This window comes from Erpetoichthys calabaricus, chromosome 2 (genome assembly GCF_900747795.2).
Source record: "Erpetoichthys calabaricus chromosome 2, fErpCal1.3, whole genome shotgun sequence".
Taxonomy (NCBI): Eukaryota; Metazoa; Chordata; class Cladistia; order Polypteriformes; family Polypteridae; genus Erpetoichthys; species Erpetoichthys calabaricus.
Window position 1 is genome coordinate 124,505,696 of NC_041395.2, and position 20,620 is coordinate 124,526,315.

Below are 20,620 nucleotides of genomic sequence, written 5' to 3' on the forward strand. Positions count from 1 at the left end.
TCCAGCAATCTTTGTCCACCTCCCTACCAGTGTAGAGGCGGCTGGCTCCATTTATAGAGCTACAGGTGTTTGGTGATCTTCTTCCGGTAGCACTTCTAGGTGTGGCAGAAGTGCTGATACAAAAGGCTCAGCCCTGAAGGTGCCCACAGAACCCAACCGGGCTGTGTCAAGCTTAAACTCCCATGGAGTCCTGTGGGAGTGGTAGGTATCGCTGCAACCCGGGGGCTGCCATCTAACGCTCCGAGGGAGGTAATGCCCTGAATATGCTCTTTCCCACACTCCTTCCACTATATAGATGACCCGGCTGGGCAAGGGCTTCGGCCATCTGCAACAATATATATAAGTAAAAAAATATATCCTTTGCTTTCTAGTACAGCATAATATTCTAAGATGAAGAAAGAGTAAAAATTACACAAATTAAATTTTCTTTTAATCTTTTAATCTTTTTATATTGACTTACACTTCAAAAAATAATCAGTTGAAGGAAGCTTCTAGCAAAACACAATGCAGTAGTATTGTTTTTACCACTCTGAGAGTGCTGGAGGCATTGTCCTAGGCACTACAAAGTGCAAAAAACAATTATTACATGATTAAATGATTGGATACATTAAGCAAATCACTGGTTTACAGAATTCAGCCTCTCAGAAACCACAGGATCTCTCACAAGTGTGATTATTTTTGAGTAATTATGAAAATATTTTGTAGTAATACGTGGAATAAACACTCTTAACAAACAAGCAAACGAACTGAGCAGTGTTTACCAAGCTTTCTAAACACAAATAACACTTTGAACACATTTAAAAGCAACATCCACAAAGTGTGATATTATTTTTTGTAGATGGAGAAGTGTATACACCATCAATTTAGGAAATAAATCATGTTTTTGGAGTTAAGGAAAAGGCAGCATAAGCCTTTGACTTCAAAATTAGTAACAATAAAAAAAAAAACAACAAATACTGATTCTTGAGGCAGTGCTTTAATCAATATATGTCAAAGTTCTATTTTTACATTAAACCAGGCATTTTTAACGACAATTTGAAGAGTTAAACAAAATTAGCATCTTACCTGATTTACAAATGTAGTGCATAATTATACTTTTTAGCTATTATAAAAAAGAAAAATTGCCAGTTTGAAAAGGTATTGGTAACGACCTTTTATTAAGATTTTCAGTTAATGAAACTAAGTAAGGATTCAATAAAATGTACTCTTACCAGCAATTGCTTCAAATTTCTGTATTTTCTTCAAATGTTTGAATAATTCTTTTCATTTTAAATATCCGTTTATGTTGTCTGGGGTTTTGTCTGGTTTAAAATCTTTTTGACGTTTTTTGCTGCAAATTTCAGCTTTGGTTGTAATAGATCCCTGTCTAGAATGTGTTGGGCGTTTGAAACAATGTAGATTACTATTACAAAAAGCCCTAGCTAAGCAAAATAATATTTTAATTAGGAGCATTATCTAGTGGCTATGAATTATGGTACATTGCAAATTGAAAAGGTATTGGGAACAGGACCTTTTATTAAGATTTTAATTTAGTGAAACTAAGTAAGGATTCAGTAAAATATACTCTTCCTCAACCTGTGCAAAATCTGCTTTAATCCTAATTCAAAAATGTGGATTGCTCATATCTTTCTCAACTCAGAATATCCTAAATTTATCCTGATCAAGGCCCTACTAGTAAGAGTTTTGTCAGGTTCCATGCTTCACTTGGACTTATGTTCTAAAAATGTCCATTGGTCGTACCTTTTTCTTATTTATTAGATAATCATGGGATTACAATAATCCCTCTGGCAGTTCTGTTTTGGGAAACACCTAATGGGACATTACTGTATAGTTAATAATCTAATAATCTATTTTATTCTGCTGAACCAGAAGAACCTTAACCCGTCTAACTGTCCTCAGAAAAATTGATCAAGATAAACCATTGCTGATTTTTTTGGGTATATCAGTATCTCTGAATGATTATTTTACATTAAATACTTGCTCTCCTATCAAGATGAGTGTAAGGAGATATTATTGTACATCTTATTGATCTAAAATGTATTAATTGTATTGAGAGGTTGAAGTCAATGCTTTAATTAAAGAGATAAAAATGTAAAAGACATTTTGAACAAATTACCAAATGTGGTACAGTATATTGTTTGGAGCGGAATGTGAGCCTTTCATAGTCTTACATGTTTAAAATATTGAGTACCATTTTAAAATATTGTTTAAAATTAACAATTATGTCTTCCAAAATCAATCAAATATTGAGTAAAATAATGTGTTTATTTCCTCACCGGTATGAAGAAACCCCACATGCAGTATACTGTCTGCATCATTTTGATGTCTAGTTATGCAAGATTTTGGGCGTTTTGGAGTTTACTTCTAGACCCCAGCAAAAAAACATTTTTTTTAACCAATTTTGGACCTTATTTTATGCAGGAAATTACACACATTATGATAAAGATTAAATGTATCCAGCAGTGGGTACATGGTCCCTGGGAATATATGTTCTTTTAGAAATTGCAGCTTTATATACAGTATATATATATATATATATATATATATATATATATATATATACACACAGTATATATATATATATATATATATATATATATATTGTATGTATATATACAGTATATATACAATTTTCCCTTGTTCCCCACCTCACACAATGCTCAGTCCCTTCTTCTTCTTCTTCCTCCTCCTCATTGTCATCATCTTCTTCTTCTTCCTTCTTTCTTGCTTTCTTTCTCTGCCACCTCCACTCCTCTCCCAGCAAGCTTCGTCCACCTCCTCCTGACTCTGGCTTCCAGACTGGAGTGAGGTGGCTCCTTTTATTCAGCACCTAGGAGTACTCCAGGTGGTTCATCAGGATTACCTGGAATCACTCCCAGGTGTGGTGGAAATCCATCATATGGCTCTGCAGATGTACGAAAGACTAAAAATAACACTCAAGAAAGGGTATACTTAGCTTCTTTTAATATTGGCTTACATTTCAAATAGTAATCAGTCGAAGGAAGCTCCTGGCAAAGCACAATGCAATAGTGGAGTTCCTGGAAATTGGCTTTGACCACTTGAAGAGTGGCATTGTCCTAAGAATATTTAAACTTTAAACATTCAAAATGAAGCACACATATTAATATTTCAAATATCTGATGCAGCTATTTACTACTTCTACCTTATTAAGTAAATCAATACATTTCTTATAAACACTCAGAATTACGGAGGCTTACACTACTTCAGACTTTTTTTCATTGCAGCAACCTTAACACATGAATGAAGTGGATTTTGGATTTCCATACATAGGCTATGTTGAGTGGCAGCTCTAAACCAGCCCTGTGCAAATGAAGTGTGCCTTGCAATAGACTAGCTCTCTGTCTACGGTGGGTTGCTGCCTTATGTTCATTGTTACCAAGATAGGCAGCCATTCACTGAGACTCAAAAATTAGATTGAAAGGCTTCCATAATGGATGGATGAGCACAGTAAGGGTGGATAGGTCATAGAATGAACGGTACCAACTTTGAACTTACAGTCGCAATTTTAGCCCTACAGATCAGAAACTTTCATGTGAGAACATGCTCTATCAGTTAACACTGAAGGTATTAGAACATAATGATTTAAGTAATGGAAAAATGTATTTAAAATTAACTGTAATTTTGTATGCAATACAAGAAAACATTTATTTGACTCTAACACATAATTTTGCAAGTGTAAAGAACATACTGAGATAACAATACAGCAAAAAAGTATGTAACTTCATTGTATTGTACATGCATTAACATAAAAGGTACATGTGGAAAAAAACTTTCAAGTGCAATTTTAACACACAATAAAGTATCGAAAGCCATTATTAAGGTCAAAAAGTCCCTTTCACAATCATGCCCATACTGTATTAACTTATTAAAAATTATTTTTTAAATATTAACTTGTAATTAATTGTGATACAATACATTTGCTTTATTTTATTGGAATGAGCCACATTTTCAATTTTATTTAGCAATAACCTATAAAAATAATTCAGCACTTTCATGTTTTTTTATTGTTTGGTTAGTTTGTATTCTGTCAGCTTTATTATAATTCATTTGTTCATTATTATATTCATTCATTTAAACTACAAAGAAATAGCTCTTCTGCATATAAAGGAAAAGTTTCCAATTTATTCTGTCTGTTTTATTCCAAGTTCAGGGTGAGGTCTATATTCGAAAGTTATATAAACCATAGCAAATCTATTCTAATTAAGAAGCCCTAAAGAGACAGGTCAGGCAATCATGGTCTCTTTTTTCCCTTTTTTGTGTAAAAGTAAAACTAACCATTCTTTGATGGCCACTAAGGCTTACATTAGAAAATAATTAGGTGAATTTAAATGAGGCTTACTCTCACATTCTTGTTATCTAAACTAGAGCCTGGTGAGATTTCCTTAGCCAATCTTGTAAGATAAGATCAAGGTTTACAGTGCTCTGATCATTTGTTAGATCTTGGATTTCATTAACTTTACTGGCTCATATCTTGAATAGAAAAAATGTTCTGTACATGACCATAACTATTGCCATTGGCACTAAAGATTTCATAATAGCCAGCTGCAAATGTCCCACACCATTCTGCAAAGCAATATATATAAAGCCATTTTAATTGCAACTGCCTGAAAATGAGGAGGAAAACAACTCTGTAAGGAAAACAATGACAGTGCTATTGTGTAAGTTATACACTCACCTACTGTACTTTGGTGAAAGATCAATTTGAATATACAGTACAGCGTAATGCATTATAATATAATATAATATGTGGTGTTAACATTCTGCTTTGTGAAAAAATGTGGCAAGTTTAAGTTTATGTGCCTGGCCTTTGGAGGCTGATATATGCAGAATGTGAAAAAATTATATTGTTTTAAAGGCAAACATTTATTTGAAGAAATCAGTCACTGCTTTCTCACATTAGTATGATCTAAAAAGAGAGCCATAAAGTATCTAAAGAAAATGATTCATAATGATGTTAAGGCAGCATTTAACATGCATTCATTTTTACAGTTATCTTTAAAAATGTTTTAAATCTTACTTTTAGAAAACTATACTAGATATACAACCATATTCATTGTGTGCATTTTCTTTCACATTTTCTAGGGTACAGACACTGTAACAGCCTATATTCCGGATGCAGTGTGGTACGAATATGAAACGGTAAGGCTTGAATTTCAAAATTAAATGCAGTGATATTGACTCATTCTAAAATCAACATTTATTCAAACAATTTGATATATTGTTTTCATGATATCTATAGCCTTTACAGGGCTGTGGCTGAGGGTATTTATTAAGTCATGCCTGCTTTTTGTGTCTTTACTAGCCTATGGTTCAATATATTGTATGTGACACAATATTATTTTTATATATTTGTGCATGGATTATTTAAAGGCTCATACTGCTTGTCAAATGCAATATTATCATTTAGTTAAAAATGAAAAAAAAACTTCCAAAATAAAATCATATAGTGCATGTCAAGAACAATGGAAAAACTAAAACTTTATGGTCACACAGTTGTCATATAAAAAAAATAAATGGTTTAAAGCACAGTAAGTCTGTGATTCACAAATCTTTTCCCAAGCAGTCAGTGACAATATACAGAACAGATTCTACAATCAAGTATTTAATACTACAGAGGATGTGGAAATGTGTAGTTGGATTATACTGATGCTATATCTCTCATCTGCTCTGTGGCTAAGTCAGTTGTTATCTGAGGTTTGTTTGCCAAAAACAATGGACCTACAGAAAGCATTTAGGAATTTAAAAATGCAGAAAATAATTATGCATGATGTACCCTAGCAGGCGTAAGACCCTTCATCCCTGTTTTGAAGAAGGGAACTAGGAATACATTAGACGGCAAATCTTTCTAAAATTTAGTCCTCCCTATATTTGACTTTTTTATTGTGTTGGAATTTAAGAGAATGGGTGGTTGTTGAATTGTAGTATTGAATGGTGAAATAATTGTCATGTTATTTTCTAACCCATATACTATACAGTATAATAATAGTCCATTTCAAGGTGAGAATCATCTTGAACTGCTTTACATATATAAAAAAGCACAAAGTTAAATATCTGTGTATTTAGAGGAGCAGCAGGTCAAAAGACTAGTGCAAAGTCTCACACCATAAAGTCGGGTAAAATATTAATCTGTCTGTTTCCCCGGAGGAAGATAGCTGATTAGATTAAATAACTAATTTGAATTTATCCTCTTAAATTGCATATTCTCATAAAAGATTTGTGGATTAGATAAACATCTCTTTAACAACTCAGGACAATTCACATTTTTCAGACTGAAAAGAAACAAAAAATAGTTTAACTTTGATTATCAATAAACATAATGTGATCTTTAATTGTTTTTGAGGTGCTTCAGTAGTTTTTACAGTATTAACTGGTTCCTTTAGAGTTTGAAATGAACTGTAGTTTTAGTTGTGCTTTAGTGTTGAATTGTCCCTGAACAATTTTATATTTTAACATTAAGAACACATGCCAAAATGCCTTTAAGAGAGTGTGTCCAGGCTGTTAGAATCAACTACTTACCACTACATGTTAGTTCTGTGAAAGTGTCAGGTCTGTGTGATAAAAAAACATGCAGTTAGTTACAATGCAAGGGAAAAATATACAGCAATCTCAAGAGATCAAAACATGGTGGAGTTTCTAGGTTTACTTTATTTTGTTTAGCAGGTGCATCTTTACCAAATTTTTCACAAATACAGTAATCCCTCCTCCATCGCGGGGATTGCGTTCCAGAGCCACCCGCGAAATAAGAAAATCCGCGAAGTAGAAACCATATGTTTATATGGTTATTTTTATATTGTCATGCATGGGTCACAGATTTGCGCAGAAACACAGGAGGTTGTAGAGAGACAGGAACGTTATTCAAACACTGCAAACAAACATTTGTCTCTTTTTCAAAAGTTTAAACTGTGCTCCATGGCAAGACAGAGATGACAGTTCTGTCTCACAATTAAAAGAATGCAAACATATCTTCCTCTTCAAAGGAGAGTGCGTCAGGAGCAGAGACTGTCATAAAGACAGAGAAAGCAAACAAATCAATAGGACTGTTTGGCTTTTAAGTATGCGAAGCACCCCGGCACAAAGCTGTTGAAGGCGGCAGCTCACACCCCCTCCGTCAGGAGCAGGGAGAGAGAAAGAGAGAGAGAGAGAGAGACAGAGAAAAACAAACATGCAAAAATCAATACGTGCCCTTCGAGCTTTTAAGTATGCGAAGCACCGTGCAGCATGTCGCTTCACTAAGCAGCTGCACAGAAAGTAGCAACGTGAAGACAATCTTTCAGCATTTTTAGACGAGCGTCCGTATCGTCTAGGTGTGCGAACAGCCCCCCTGCTCACACCCCCTACGTCAGGATCAGAGAAAGCGCAAGAGAGAGAAAGAGAAAAGTAAGTTGGGTAGCTTCTCAGCCATCTGCCAATAGCGTCCCTTGTATGAAATCAACTGGGCAAACCAACTGAGGAAGCATGTACCAGAAATTAAAAGACTCATTGTCCTCAGAAATCCGCGAACCAGCAAAAAATCCGCGATATATATTTAAATATGCTTACATATAAAATCCGCGATAGAGTGAAGCCGCGAAAGGCGAAGCGCGATACAGCGAGGGATCACTGTAATTAAATAATGAAGACAACTACAATTGTAGTGCTACATATCTGATGAAGGTAAAGGTGTCATTTACTGGAAGTGACGGTTACACAGTAAGGAATAAATTCAAAGGAAAACATAACAGAAAATAAATACTATTGAAAAAACATTTTTTAAAGCACGGATTTATATCACATGAAAAGGTAACAAACAATTCAAAATAAACATGTCATGTATTCCAAATGTAATGAACTGTGAAAAAAATTAGTTTTGAACATTTTTCAAAAACTGGAGATTGGTTTAATAGTTTGGTTTCTGATAGGTGTGAAGAGTGATGGTAGCTGCAACTGGAAACAAAATAAGAAGGTTATGTAATGCAATGATTAGAGGGCATCACATATAAGGCAGCTGAGAGAGATGGACTCTGATCTTTCCATTGCAAACAAGCTTTTAACATAGCATATACCATATGCTAAATGTTTGTAATTTGATATTCTGATTGGTTGTTTTTGAGTTGGTAGCTTGTACATTTCTAATGACTATGAATTTTCAAAGAATGCTATATCAAACCAAATTATCATTGTTTAATGTTCAGGTAAATGATTAAGAGAGCTGCTATAAGTAAAAATGTTTAATGAGCAAGATTTAAAATACGAGCACAATTACCAGAAGTTATATATGTTTAATTTCCATGCTTTCTGACGGGATGTCTTTCATATCATCGGTACTGTATGGCTGAAGTTTACTATAGCCTTCCTATATGTTTTCTTTCGAAACAGGACATTAGGATAACAGAACGTAAACAAGAAACAAAGATGTTTCTTCCAGCTGACAAAATTGGACTTCACCTAAGAGGCGGTGTCATCTTTCCCACTCAAAAGCCAGCTGTCACTACTGTCTACAGGTGAAAAACCTCAATAACTGATATTAAAATGCATTATTCAACATGAAAAACTGAACTTTCCGCAATGTTTTAATATAGATCTGTTTCCTCTCTTTTATTTATGTAAAACTATAGATTTGGTATAGGAACAAGGAAGTCTTAGAGTAAAGGAGGGAAGTCTTGGAGGCTTATCAGGTTTCAAATAAGCTCTTAATTTCTGAAAAATGCCCTGAATTAAAATAAGAACTTGATAAGCGACTAGTCTTTCATGAAGAGAGACATGAGGACAATATATGGAGAGGGACCTTTACAATTCTTTGCTGATTTTGCACTCTGCCTTCTTGAACTTTATAATAACTTTCTCATCACTCACCACTTCAAAAATAGCAATATGTGCTGTTCAGTACATCATTCTCACTTTCAATTTGATCAGCAGTTCTTAACTTTTATCTCTGCATGGCATACATCACTCACAGCAGCTCAACATTCACAGATTTGAATGTGTATAGTATTGTCTGTGTAAAGGAAATAAGCATACATGTGCTTCTTGGTAGGGTTTTAAATAACACACAATTGCAATAAGAGGCTACTTTTAGCTGTGTACTTATTGTTGCTACTGAAATATGTAGTTTTTAGTAGTGTTGTGATGTGTACTGGTACTAAAAAGTACCAAACTACTGAATTTTTAAAATGGTACTTTACCAGGATTATGTACAGTTTGGTCATCTTACTACCAGGGCTAGTAGTGGACCTGCATTTTTCTGTTCCTGCACACCTCATGCTCACACAACCAAAGGGGACAAAGCTCTTTGATGCAGTACTCGCTTTTAACATTGTGTGACCTGAGCAAGTCACTTCCCCTGCCTGTATTCCAAATGGAAAAACAAAAGAAGTATAGCCAGTTGTATTTCAAATGTTGTAAGTCCCTGTGCTCAAAACATCAGTGTGCTTGAAAATCCAAAGACGATCGCGTCTGCAGACCTAATTTGAATCAATAATTGTATATCAGTGCACTCAAAACTTCAAGTGAGAGACAAATTTGATATAAGCTACAAATAGCAGCACTTTTAAAACTTCACGGGGGATGTAGGAGAGACAAATAATCCAGGAGGATCAGGATTGAAGACATGGTGGAAGTACTTTTTTACATGTTTCCCTGTTGCTGAGACCTTTGGGCCTTTGAGCTTAGGACAGACCCTGGTGGAAACACGGGAAAGTGTGGCAGTTGGGTTGCCTATGACTTGGGCAGTGTGCGTGTGTGCAGGCAGGTTGGATGAAGCAGCTGGGAGGGTGGTGATGCAGGAGTTCTCTGTTATTTGCTTTGATATTGTTTTGGAACTATTAACCTCTGAACAGTGAGATTAAGAACAGTACCATATGTGATAAACTGTAATCAACTCAATTAATTAAGTGACATGTTTTCTGTGATTCTTGCCTATGTAATGTTGTGTTTAGTGTTAGTTACTGTGATCATTATTAATATTAGATTTAACTATGAGCTATCCTTTTATTTGTGAACCTGCTGTTTTATGTTGGTTTTTGTTTCTGCAAGGGACATTTCGCAAGTAAGAATTTCACTGTACATAGTACATGTAACAATAAAAAGATCTTGACCTTGACCTGTTTCTTACCAGACACGTGAACCCCCTCATTTCAATACAGGGCTAAGGATGCTGAGGCCAATCTCAGCAACATAATATGCAAGCTAGAAACCAGCCACATACCAGGTTCCAGTGCTTTATAAACTGTCACTAATTCACACTCAATCACAGAGAAGGGGCCAGTCAGCCTAGCATGCATATCTTTGGGATATGGGAGAAATATCATATATTGCTAAATGTGGAACAGTATATTCGTTTTGGTCAGTATTTATTAAAGTTGTTTTCAAAATGTGATTTGGTGTACCTGCAATTACTCCAGACTTCTGTATTTTCTTTAAATGTTTAAATAATTCTTTTCATTTTAAATATCCGTTTATGTTGTCTGGGGTTTTGTATGGTTTTAAATCTTGCTTGACATTTTTTGCTGCAAATTTCAACTTTGGTTGCAATAGATCCCTGTCTAGAATGTAGTGGGCATTTGAAACAATGTAGATTACTAATGCAAAAGCCCTAGCTAAGCAAAATAATATTATAATTAGGGGCATTATCTAGTGACTATGAATTATGGCATGTTGCAATGAAATCTAACTATCCTATCTCTAGTAATATACCTACTTCTCATTTAAAATGATTTAAACAGTTTTTTTTGTACACAATATGGATTAATTTAGTCTTCTTATTATGGAATATTATTACCATCATTGCACCCATGAGACAAATAATTTTGAGAACTTTTCATAGATTAATATTTTATATATTTATTTATTTGCCACATTTGATTTAAATTACCAAAGCAAATAAGGCCATGACACCATTGGTGGCCTATTTAAATAAGATATATATTTTTTATTTGCTCACTATTATGATAAATGTTGATCACTTCAGAGCATGGTGAATTTTTTCAAGGTGTGTTTTCCATATATTTTGCATGTTAAGCGTATATACATTTTAGTTATTAACTCAATAGTATCGCTGCTTATGTAACTCCAAGGTCTTATATCAAAATTAATAACTCCTGCAACCTAGAAAAATGTAGCATGTGCAGTACGATTCAATTATATCACCCCCATGGTGCTCTAATTAATCTGCAAGGACTGTTTCCCTTTTTAGCAATGCCAATATAAAAGCTAAAAATGGGATAATAAAACAAATCCATTGTTCTTTTAGCTAATTATGAAGCAGAAAGAATCAGTAGATTGAGATGTGTCAAAACCAAGATATAAAACAAATTTCAGTATCTTAAACCTTTTTTTGGATGTTATGAAAAATTACAATAAAATAGAACACAAATAGTTTTACACATGATGGCATTTTTGGAAAGCAGCTATACTGCTAAGGTATAAGAGGATTTCTAAATCACATCTACGTGTTTCAGCCTATGTTGTGGCAGTTTACATAGTAATTTGTTCCTCTTTATAAAACGATTACTACAATATAATTTAAATTCAAAATAAATAGAATTTACTATTATAGAACCAATCATTAATAATGTCAGTTATTTCAAGCCTTGACTTTCCTCCCAAAGTTCTTGATTGTAGTATAGTGTGTAGCTATCCTAAGTAGTAAATGAATTTAATTTAAAAACTAAACTATTTAAAAAGCACTACAGAGTGCAGAAATGTCCTTCAGTTCAGCTAAACATATGTTGTTATACCTTTTCTTATCAGTTTTCAAACTTATGAGCATTATTCATTGCTCCATGCAAACACTGCAGGGATCTTGTGAAAAATAAATAAAAAATATTATAATTGAATTACACTTGTTTATTTACATATATAAATCAAAACATCTGCACAATAAAAGCTCACTTTTCCAAATTTAGAATAAGATGAAAAATGTTTCTATTGCTGCGGTGGCTTGGCGCCCTGCCCAGGGTTTGTTTCCTGCCTTGCGCCCTGTGTTGGCTTGGATTGCCTCTAGCAGACCCCTGTGACCCTGTAGTTAGGATATAACGGGTTGGATAATGGATGGATGTTTCTATTGCAATATATGTATATTTTTTTCTCTGTACTAAAATAGTAGTAACTGGTTTGGTTTATCTGAAGTGAGTCTATAACCTTTACAATACATTATTTGTAGTTCTTCACTATTCTTCTGAGAATCTTATATATAAATGTCTATGTGTGGAAGTGTGTGTGTCTGTCTGTATATAAACGTCTATGCGTGGAAGTGTGTGTGTCTGTCTGTCCTGCCCAGAAGTGCAAGGCTACAGCATGAAGCTCAAAGAAATCGACTGTCGCCAGAATGAAACCTCTGAGAAAAGAGAAACTTGCTTAGCCTCTGATAGACAACGGAGGCGAGCACATCGGCAAAACAAAACCACAGACTACTAATGCACAACCGATGCGATTGATTGATTGAAGTGCCAGAATGCATGGTTTCTAGGAGCCCTGGGTTTTTACAGCACAGGCTTACACAGTTAGTTATTTAATATATAATTATATTTGGTTAAAAACTTCAAATGAAATTGAGCAGTTATGTATAATTGTGTATGAATAATGAAATATTTGTGCCTCTCATAGGTCTGCATACTTTGTGCCAAAGCCAGATACTAAACATCAATGTATGAGAGCAACAATTCTCTTTTTTGTTTGGATCATAGTAAGAAAAAGTTGCTCACATACTATATTTGTTATTGACAAATGCAAATATTTGAAAAATCATATTTACTATGAGAAATCATACTTTAACCCTTACAACATTTTGGGTCAAATTTGACCCAGTTTTCTTTTGGTCTGTGCATGATGAAACTTTGTAACTTTTTTTTCATTTTTCTACATTTCCCTAAAATGACAAACAGTAAAAATGTTTAAATATTACATATGTTATACAGCTTCTACAAAATATTTAACTTGCAATGCCTTTTGGGTCAGTTTTGACTCCCCACTGACTTTACTAAATTTTACTAAATTTAGGGTAGCATGTTTATGCCCCTCAAAAATGTGAAGGATTTTAGCAAGGTGACCTAATTTTACAAAAAGCAAAAATGTTTCCAAATGCCAGATTTGTGTATGACTGCTACACATTTTGAACACTGACATGTCTTTCGAGTCAGGTTTGACCTATTATTGTCTTTACTGGGTTTTACTCTTCATTAATGGTAGTGTGTTTGCTCATATCCTAAATGTAATCTTTTAAGATGGGTAATATGAAGGCTTTTAGTAAAATGCCCTAACATTAAATAAGCAAAAATGTTTCCACATGTGACATGTTTGTTGAACTACTATACATTTTAAAAACTCTCATGCCCTTTGTGTCAATTGTGACCCACAATATACTTTAATGAAGTTTACTCTTCATTTAGGGTTTGTTTATAACATATACAAACATCCTAAATAGCATCTTCTCAGCTCAGAAATGTGAAGGGTTTTAGTTAAGTGACTTAACTTTACAAAAAGCAAAATAATTTCCAAATATCATATCAAATATCATACAGCAGCTTCACATAAAATATTGCCATATCCTTTGGGTCATTTTTGACCCACCATTGACTTTAATGGATTTTCAGAAGCATGTGATTTGTTTGTTTATAACTGATGAAAATATCTTAAATGTCATCAATTCTAAATGTCAGGATCATCAGTACTATGGGTTAAGATGGTAAATCAATCCAAACTAGGTTTGGGTCGTAAGAGTTGATGTGCAAGGGCACTAAAAGGAGTGTTGTAACTGAAGCATGATGACCTGTAAGGCACAGTAATGGGTTAGCATATGAGAACACTGTCAGGGTTAGGATAAATAAATACTGTTATCTTACTGTTCAGTCGTAGGAATCCACTGGGGCTTATCATAGCACTAGATGACAATGATGCTGCAAGTGGAGAATTCTTTTGGGATGATGGAGAATCCAGAGGTGGGTTGCTAATAAAATTGAATTCTATTTTTTTGGTAATATGTTATTTTTTTATATTATCACTTATTCCTGCAATATTGTAAAGTTGCAAACATAAATATTAATTATTGCATAAAGCAATGAAAAAGTATTTTTTTACAGTAGAATATATATAAACAGTTGTACTTTTAATCTTCTAATTTGAGATATGTATGATATATTCATAAAACCCCTTGTATTTGTTATTCTAAGAAATAGATAGATAGATAGATAGATAGATAGATAGATAGATAGATAGATAGATAGATAGATAGATAGATAGATAGATAGATAGATAGATCTTTGTGTATATTTTTAATGAAACAAACACAAGCCACAGTTTATAGAATTTAGGATTGGGGGATACAGACTTGAATAAGCTTAAATTAATAAAGTTCTTTTGATTTTCAGATACAATAGAAAATGGCGTCTATATTCATTATCACTTCTTGTATGACTCTGTAAGTACAGAATACATGTTCATAATTTTTGTATCATATTTATTATAACTGGTTTATGTTAATATAGTTTAGTATTTTTACGTCGTAAATGAAATAGCAAAGATATGTACAACACTCACTTCAATGATTCACTAGTACTGTGTATTCTTGCAGTACTAATTTATATAGCACGTTTTCATACAATCAGTGTAGTTCAAAGTGCTTTACAAAATGAAATAAAAGGAAGTTAATATAAAACATAAACAAGCAAGATTAAGAAATAATGTTATACAGTATGTAATAAAGATAAAGTTGAATAGCCAAGATCCCAGAAAAAAAAAAATAGGCTGGAGAAAAAAAACAAAATCTGTAGGGGTTCCAAGGCCAAAAGACCGCTCAGCCCCCACTGAGTCCTTATGATTTTCAAGCTTCATATGGAAGAAATTGAAGATGATGGTGGTCATGTGGACATCGGGAACACCCACCATTCAATCCATAAACACAGAGGGCAGCATAGTACCTTAATCAGGTGGTGGTGGTGCAGATTGCCACCACAGAAGAACCGGAAAATGCAGCAGGGAATAGTATAGATTAGTATAGAATTGCAGAACCCAGAGGAAAATGATAATTCAGTGCCCATATAGATTAACAGTATTACAATAAAAATGTAGCTGCGAAAACATCATTTTAAAATAAAGGGTTTTTAGCAGTTTTTTAAATAGTACTACTGTATTATTCTGGTGAATTTCTATTGGTAAAGTATTCCAAATTTTAGTTGCATAACAGCAAAAAGCCACCTCACCACTCTTGGAATTATAAGCAGACCTTAATTTAAAGATATGAGGTTACGACTTAGAGTGTAAGGGGGCAAACATTCCAAATATTGGGGCGGGGCGAGATTATTTAAGGCTTTGTAAACCAATAGTAGTATTTTAAAGTCAATTCTAAGTGACACAGGTAACCAATATAACAACGCTAAGACTGGTGAAACATGTTCAGATTTTCTTTTTCTAGTTAAGATTCTGGCTGCTGCATTCTGCACTAACTGTAACCAACTGATGTCTTTCTTAAGTTGTCCTGTACGGAATGCATTACAGAAGTCTTGTTGACACACTGACAAAAGTGTGAACTAATTTTTCAGCATTTTGTAAAGTTATGAGGTCTAACTTTAGCTATATTTCTTAAGTGAAAAATGCAGTCCTAGTAATCTGATAAATATGTGATTTAAAATTTAGGTCAGAGTCAATAGTTACCCCTAAATTCTTTACCTCCAACTTGACTTCTAAACCTAAAGGATAAAGTTTATTTCTAAAACCCTTGCTATATCCATTTATCATTAAGATTTCTGAAATGTAGCACAGCTCACTACAAAATACAACTGAAAGGGGAAAAACAGAATTTTCTCCAAAACTTGCCCTGGGCCACATTACTATAATTAGTAGCCATAACCATTTCTGGTTTGCCCTTATTTTATATTTTCTGTTTATACCACTGAAAAACTTGCCCAGTTTTTTTTTCCTTCTACAGATTTTACAGTATATCTAAACTTTTGGGGTTACACAGTAGTTTTTTAAATTACACAATTAAGGCCTTAAAATTACACATATGCATACTATCAGCAGTAAAAATATTGGCAACAAAAGTCAAACCTTGAATTAGGATTAGGACTAATTTTCCTAGTTTCTGATTTTCTACTCTAATTTATATGATTTCTTAGCATGGTCTCAGAGTTTATATATTACATTGATCTGAGTAGTCATCTTATTTATTCATGAAGTACAGGCAACCTAAATGGATTTTTTAAGACTCAGAGCATGCCTGTATAAAAGTAAAGGCTTCATTTTTCTATTGAAGTGTTTTCCTGCAGGTACCACATTCCTAGGATGAGACTCTCAAATCTCAGTCTCTAGCTTTTGACTTACAAAGAATTTATTTTTTCATACAAAACTTAGCTCTAGAGATTTCTATACTAATAATGCAATTATACTGTATGATTACATATACATTCTATATGCAGTAAAATTATTTTAATTATTAATGCATTTTTTACAATTTCTAATATATTTTTCCTGATATGTTGAATCAGTGGTTACACCTTAATGCTTTATTTTTGTAATCATCCCAAATGAATTTGTTGCCACATAATGTTCAATTAAGAATAATAACCAGAAAATATCAGTAGCCTGTTCAAGGTGGTTAAATGTTAAAATTTACCAGTGCTCTGATACACGAAGCTATGGTTATTCATCAATCTAAAATATTGTAGTTTGCTTAGGGGTGAATTTACATACATTGTATTCCCAACAGGCAGTAGTGCACTATTCCATCCAACAACAACAAGAATGTTAATCTTATATATACAGTATGTTTATGTCATATATAGATATATTTGTACACTGTATTAATCTCCAAGGATGAAGTGTTTCTTCGCATGACCTTTGGAGGTCAGAACGCATGGTCAGCCACTGTACAGCGTCCCAGAGCAATTTTCAGGTTACGGGCTTTGCTCAAGGGCCCAACGTGGTAAGATCCCTTATGACAGTAACAGGATTTAAACCGACAGCCTTCCAGATACCAACACAGATCTTGAGCCTAAGAGCCACCATATACCACCTCAACTTTAAAGTATATATTGTTAACTTTATATACTGTTCATAACTGTTTAGGGTTGCATCCCTTATGGATATTAACAGATTACTTTATTGAAATATAATTACACTATTTTCTCCAAACAGGGCATATTAAAAATAAAGCCTTTAACTAATGGATACAAGGATCCAAACAACATAAAATTTGAAGAAATTAAAATCCTCGGAATGTCTGTTCAACCATTAACTGTTATTATAAGAAGTGACTTAGGCAATATTTCTGTTCCATCAACAAATATCAGTTACAACAATAACACCAAGGTAAGATTTTATTAATTTTATACATTAAGGTGATATACAGTACAAAACAGGCTTTGTTTTCAGTGCCACTGGCAAGTCATCTGTGGAGCTAATTTAAAGTTCAAGTCATTTTAAGACATTAATACCACAGTGCACTTCTCTTTTTCTAACTGTCTGAAATTATTGTTTTGTTCTGTGTGTTAAAGGTCTTCCACATTTTCATCCTGATGCTAATAGAAATGTAATAATGTATATTTATGGGCATTGTGTATTAATGTGGGTCTTTACTAGAAGCTTTATTTATTTTATAAAGGTTATACAATTTCAAAAATGATGTTGTTTTACACAAAAGAAAAGGTCCCTGGGCTGGTGATTACCACTTTCTTCTATGGTGTGACCTTTTGTTCAATTTACTTTGACCAGAAATAGTGTTGACAGATCAGCTTGTTTACATTTCATGGTGGAACATTGCTAATATTAACTGTAAGCACAAATCTGTTAAAAGTATATTTTAAAATTTCTGACAAATGAATCAGTGGATTAAAACGTTTTTTTGTTTTTTTTTTCAAATTAAAAGAATTAGGTACTTTGTTTTTTCATAGAATTGATTGTCATATACAAGGATGTATGTTATTTTAAACATAAGCGGACCATTGTACTGTATATTGCAATGATATTCTAATTTTAAAATGCTTTAATCATCCTTTAATAATTATTTACATTTATATAGCACTTTTCTCACTACTCAAAGAGCTTTACATACTGAGTAGGGAGCCATTCCATCCAGCACTAATCCACAGCATCCAACTGGATGATGTGACGGCATTAATTTTGCAGCAGTATGCTCTGGTGGTGTAGAGGTAAGAGATAGTTAGCCAGTTAAAGATAGGGGAAGAATAGGGAGCTAGTATGACTAGGCTATGGTGGGCAGTTTACTGTAGCTAGGACATTGATATACACCCTACTCTTTACAAAGGGAGCCCAGGGATCTTTAATGACCACAGAGAGTCAGTACATCTATTTTACATTGCATCCGAAGGACAGTGCCATTTCTTCAGCACAGTGTTACAGCACTGGAGCATTGGGCTCCACATTCAGACCACAAGGTAAACTCCCCCTGCTTGGCTTCACCCACATCTTTTTCAGCAGTAACACTAGCTTTTCTTAGAGGGTCTTACATTGAAGTATTGGTCAGGCCCAGACATGCTTAACTTAAAGGTGGATGACATGTTCTGAAGTGCATGTGGTATGGCAGCTGTGTGATTCCTTTGTTCATAATGGCTCTGTACTTTTTTGCCATCATTAATAACATTATAAATTAAACTTGACAAAATGTACAGGAATGATCAGGAAAATGTAGCTTAACTTATTTATTATTAATGATCTAGTCAGTTTAACTTTTTACTTTGATATTTAACAGCAAATAAAGAGTTATACGTGTCCTTTTACAGTAATGGCTTACCACAAGCTAATACTTTCTGCATAAAAAGTATAAAGAAACTTACAAGATACAGTATGTGTAGGATATACAGACAATGTAAATTTAGAAAGTCATCCTTTTCATATCTTTATAAAGAAATATTTTCCTTTTCATAAAGGTATAGGTCAATTAGGCCTTCTTTTATATAGAACTACCTTATAGTAGACACTATTACAGTGCATTCTAATAAGCTGCAGAAGGACAGAATATATATGTCTGTCTGTCTTGTATATTGCAAAAGCAAGCCCTGATCTTGTCAAACTAAAGGTATGTCCTGCTTTTAACTGCTGTAACAGGGCATCATTGAGCCCTGCTACAACAGCATAAAGTGGCATGTTTGTCAGGTCACTTCCAGTATGTGAACTAGCTTAGGTCATTTGTTACTCCTGAAAATGTGGTCATGTGTATCCTTTTCTAGGCAGACTTTTTGTTTACTCCTGAATTTAATCATTAAATTCTGCATGGCTTCTTCTGGTACTTCCTTGTAATGAATAACTTAAAAGCTGAACCTTTAGCATGAATTACTTCTGAATGAATGAAGGCAAAGTTACTGGTTGCAGCTGCATTCACACATAGGCAGTCGACATAACACTCTAAAGTAACACTTGAGACTTACAATAGCTTTGCTGTTGCCTACTTACTGCTGCTAGCTTCATGTTTATCTATTGATTATTCTGTTTGAGGGAAACTGTTAAGATATTTCTCCCTCTGTCAATTTTTAACCATTCCCTCATTAATTATCTGTTTTTCAGTGTGTTCTGAATCAGGCTTCTACCAAAATTAATATGAATTTAGGAATATTGATTTTATTTGTTTATTTTGGTGGTATGAAACCCAGTTCTGTATCAGAATGTATTTTAGCATGTAGTAAAGTAATTCACATAAATTGAGAATACTTAGAAATCTGAATGCTTTATTGCATACTGTGCTGACTACAGTATGTAATAAATGCTACAATTCTGCTTGGAAATAATGTAAAGGTAGGGCGGCACGGTGGCACAGTGGTAGCGCTGCTGCCTCGCAGTTAGGAGACCCGGGTTCGCTTCCCAGGTTCTCCCTGCATGTTTGCATGTTCTCCCTGTGTCTGTGTGGGTTTCCTCCGGGCACTCCGGTTTCCTCCCACAGTCCATAGACATGCAGGTTAGGTGGATTGGCGATTCTAAATTGGCCCTAGTGTGTGCTTCGTGTGTGGGTGTGTTTGTGTGTGTCCTGTGGTGGGTTGGCACCCTGCCTGGGATTGGTTCCTGCCTTGTGCCCTGTGTTGGCTGGGATTGGCTCCAGCAGACCCCCGTGACCCTGTGTTCAGATTCAGCAGGTTGGAAAATGGATGGATGGATGAATAATGTAAAGGTTTTAACTTTTAAAAGGCCAAAGAAGCATAATTAAAATACAATATATATTTTGTTGTATACAATATATTAAAAATATGGTTAGGGATGTTCTCAACTCTCATAAACACAATTCTCTGTATGGTACCCTAGACATTCAGATGGAAGTGGGATAACACATTTTGAATAGTTTACCTCCACTTTAACTGTCTCCTTTTAAAGAGTTTGTACAATTGACATACAAAATACCTTTCTTGCTCTATATTTTTGGTACTGTATGAAAAGTCTTCATAAAAGTTTTAGCTGTTTAAAACAAAAATTAATATATATCCCAAAGACTAATGTAATATGCTCTGACTCGCTGTGAATATTTAACATAACAAACATGGATTATAGGTAGGTGCCAGGTCAAAAAATTTATATTTTGTATTTTATTCAAATAATTTTTGTATAGATTGTTGTATACTGTAGGACATTCATTCTATGGCAAAAATACCCTGTTTAATGTTAAATTGTCTTATTTCTTGTATCA

The 20,620-nt window shown here is 34.0% G+C and overlaps 1 protein-coding gene across 2 annotated transcripts in view; it reads left to right on the top strand.

Annotated features, from left to right (window-relative positions):
* si (sucrase-isomaltase (alpha-glucosidase)) overlaps positions 1 to 20,620 on the top strand; it is a 206,806-nt gene that overhangs the window by 86,462 nt on the left and 99,724 nt on the right. For both annotated transcript variants that reach the window (XM_028794477.2, XM_051923319.1), the window contains exons 20-24: positions 5,104 to 5,160; positions 8,377 to 8,501; positions 13,846 to 13,934; positions 14,364 to 14,413; positions 17,128 to 17,301. In XM_028794477.2, coding sequence (XP_028650310.2) covers positions 5,104 to 5,160; positions 8,377 to 8,501; positions 13,846 to 13,934; positions 14,364 to 14,413; positions 17,128 to 17,301 — 495 coding nt within the window. The remainder of the gene's footprint in view (positions 1 to 5,103; positions 5,161 to 8,376; positions 8,502 to 13,845; positions 13,935 to 14,363; positions 14,414 to 17,127; positions 17,302 to 20,620) is intronic.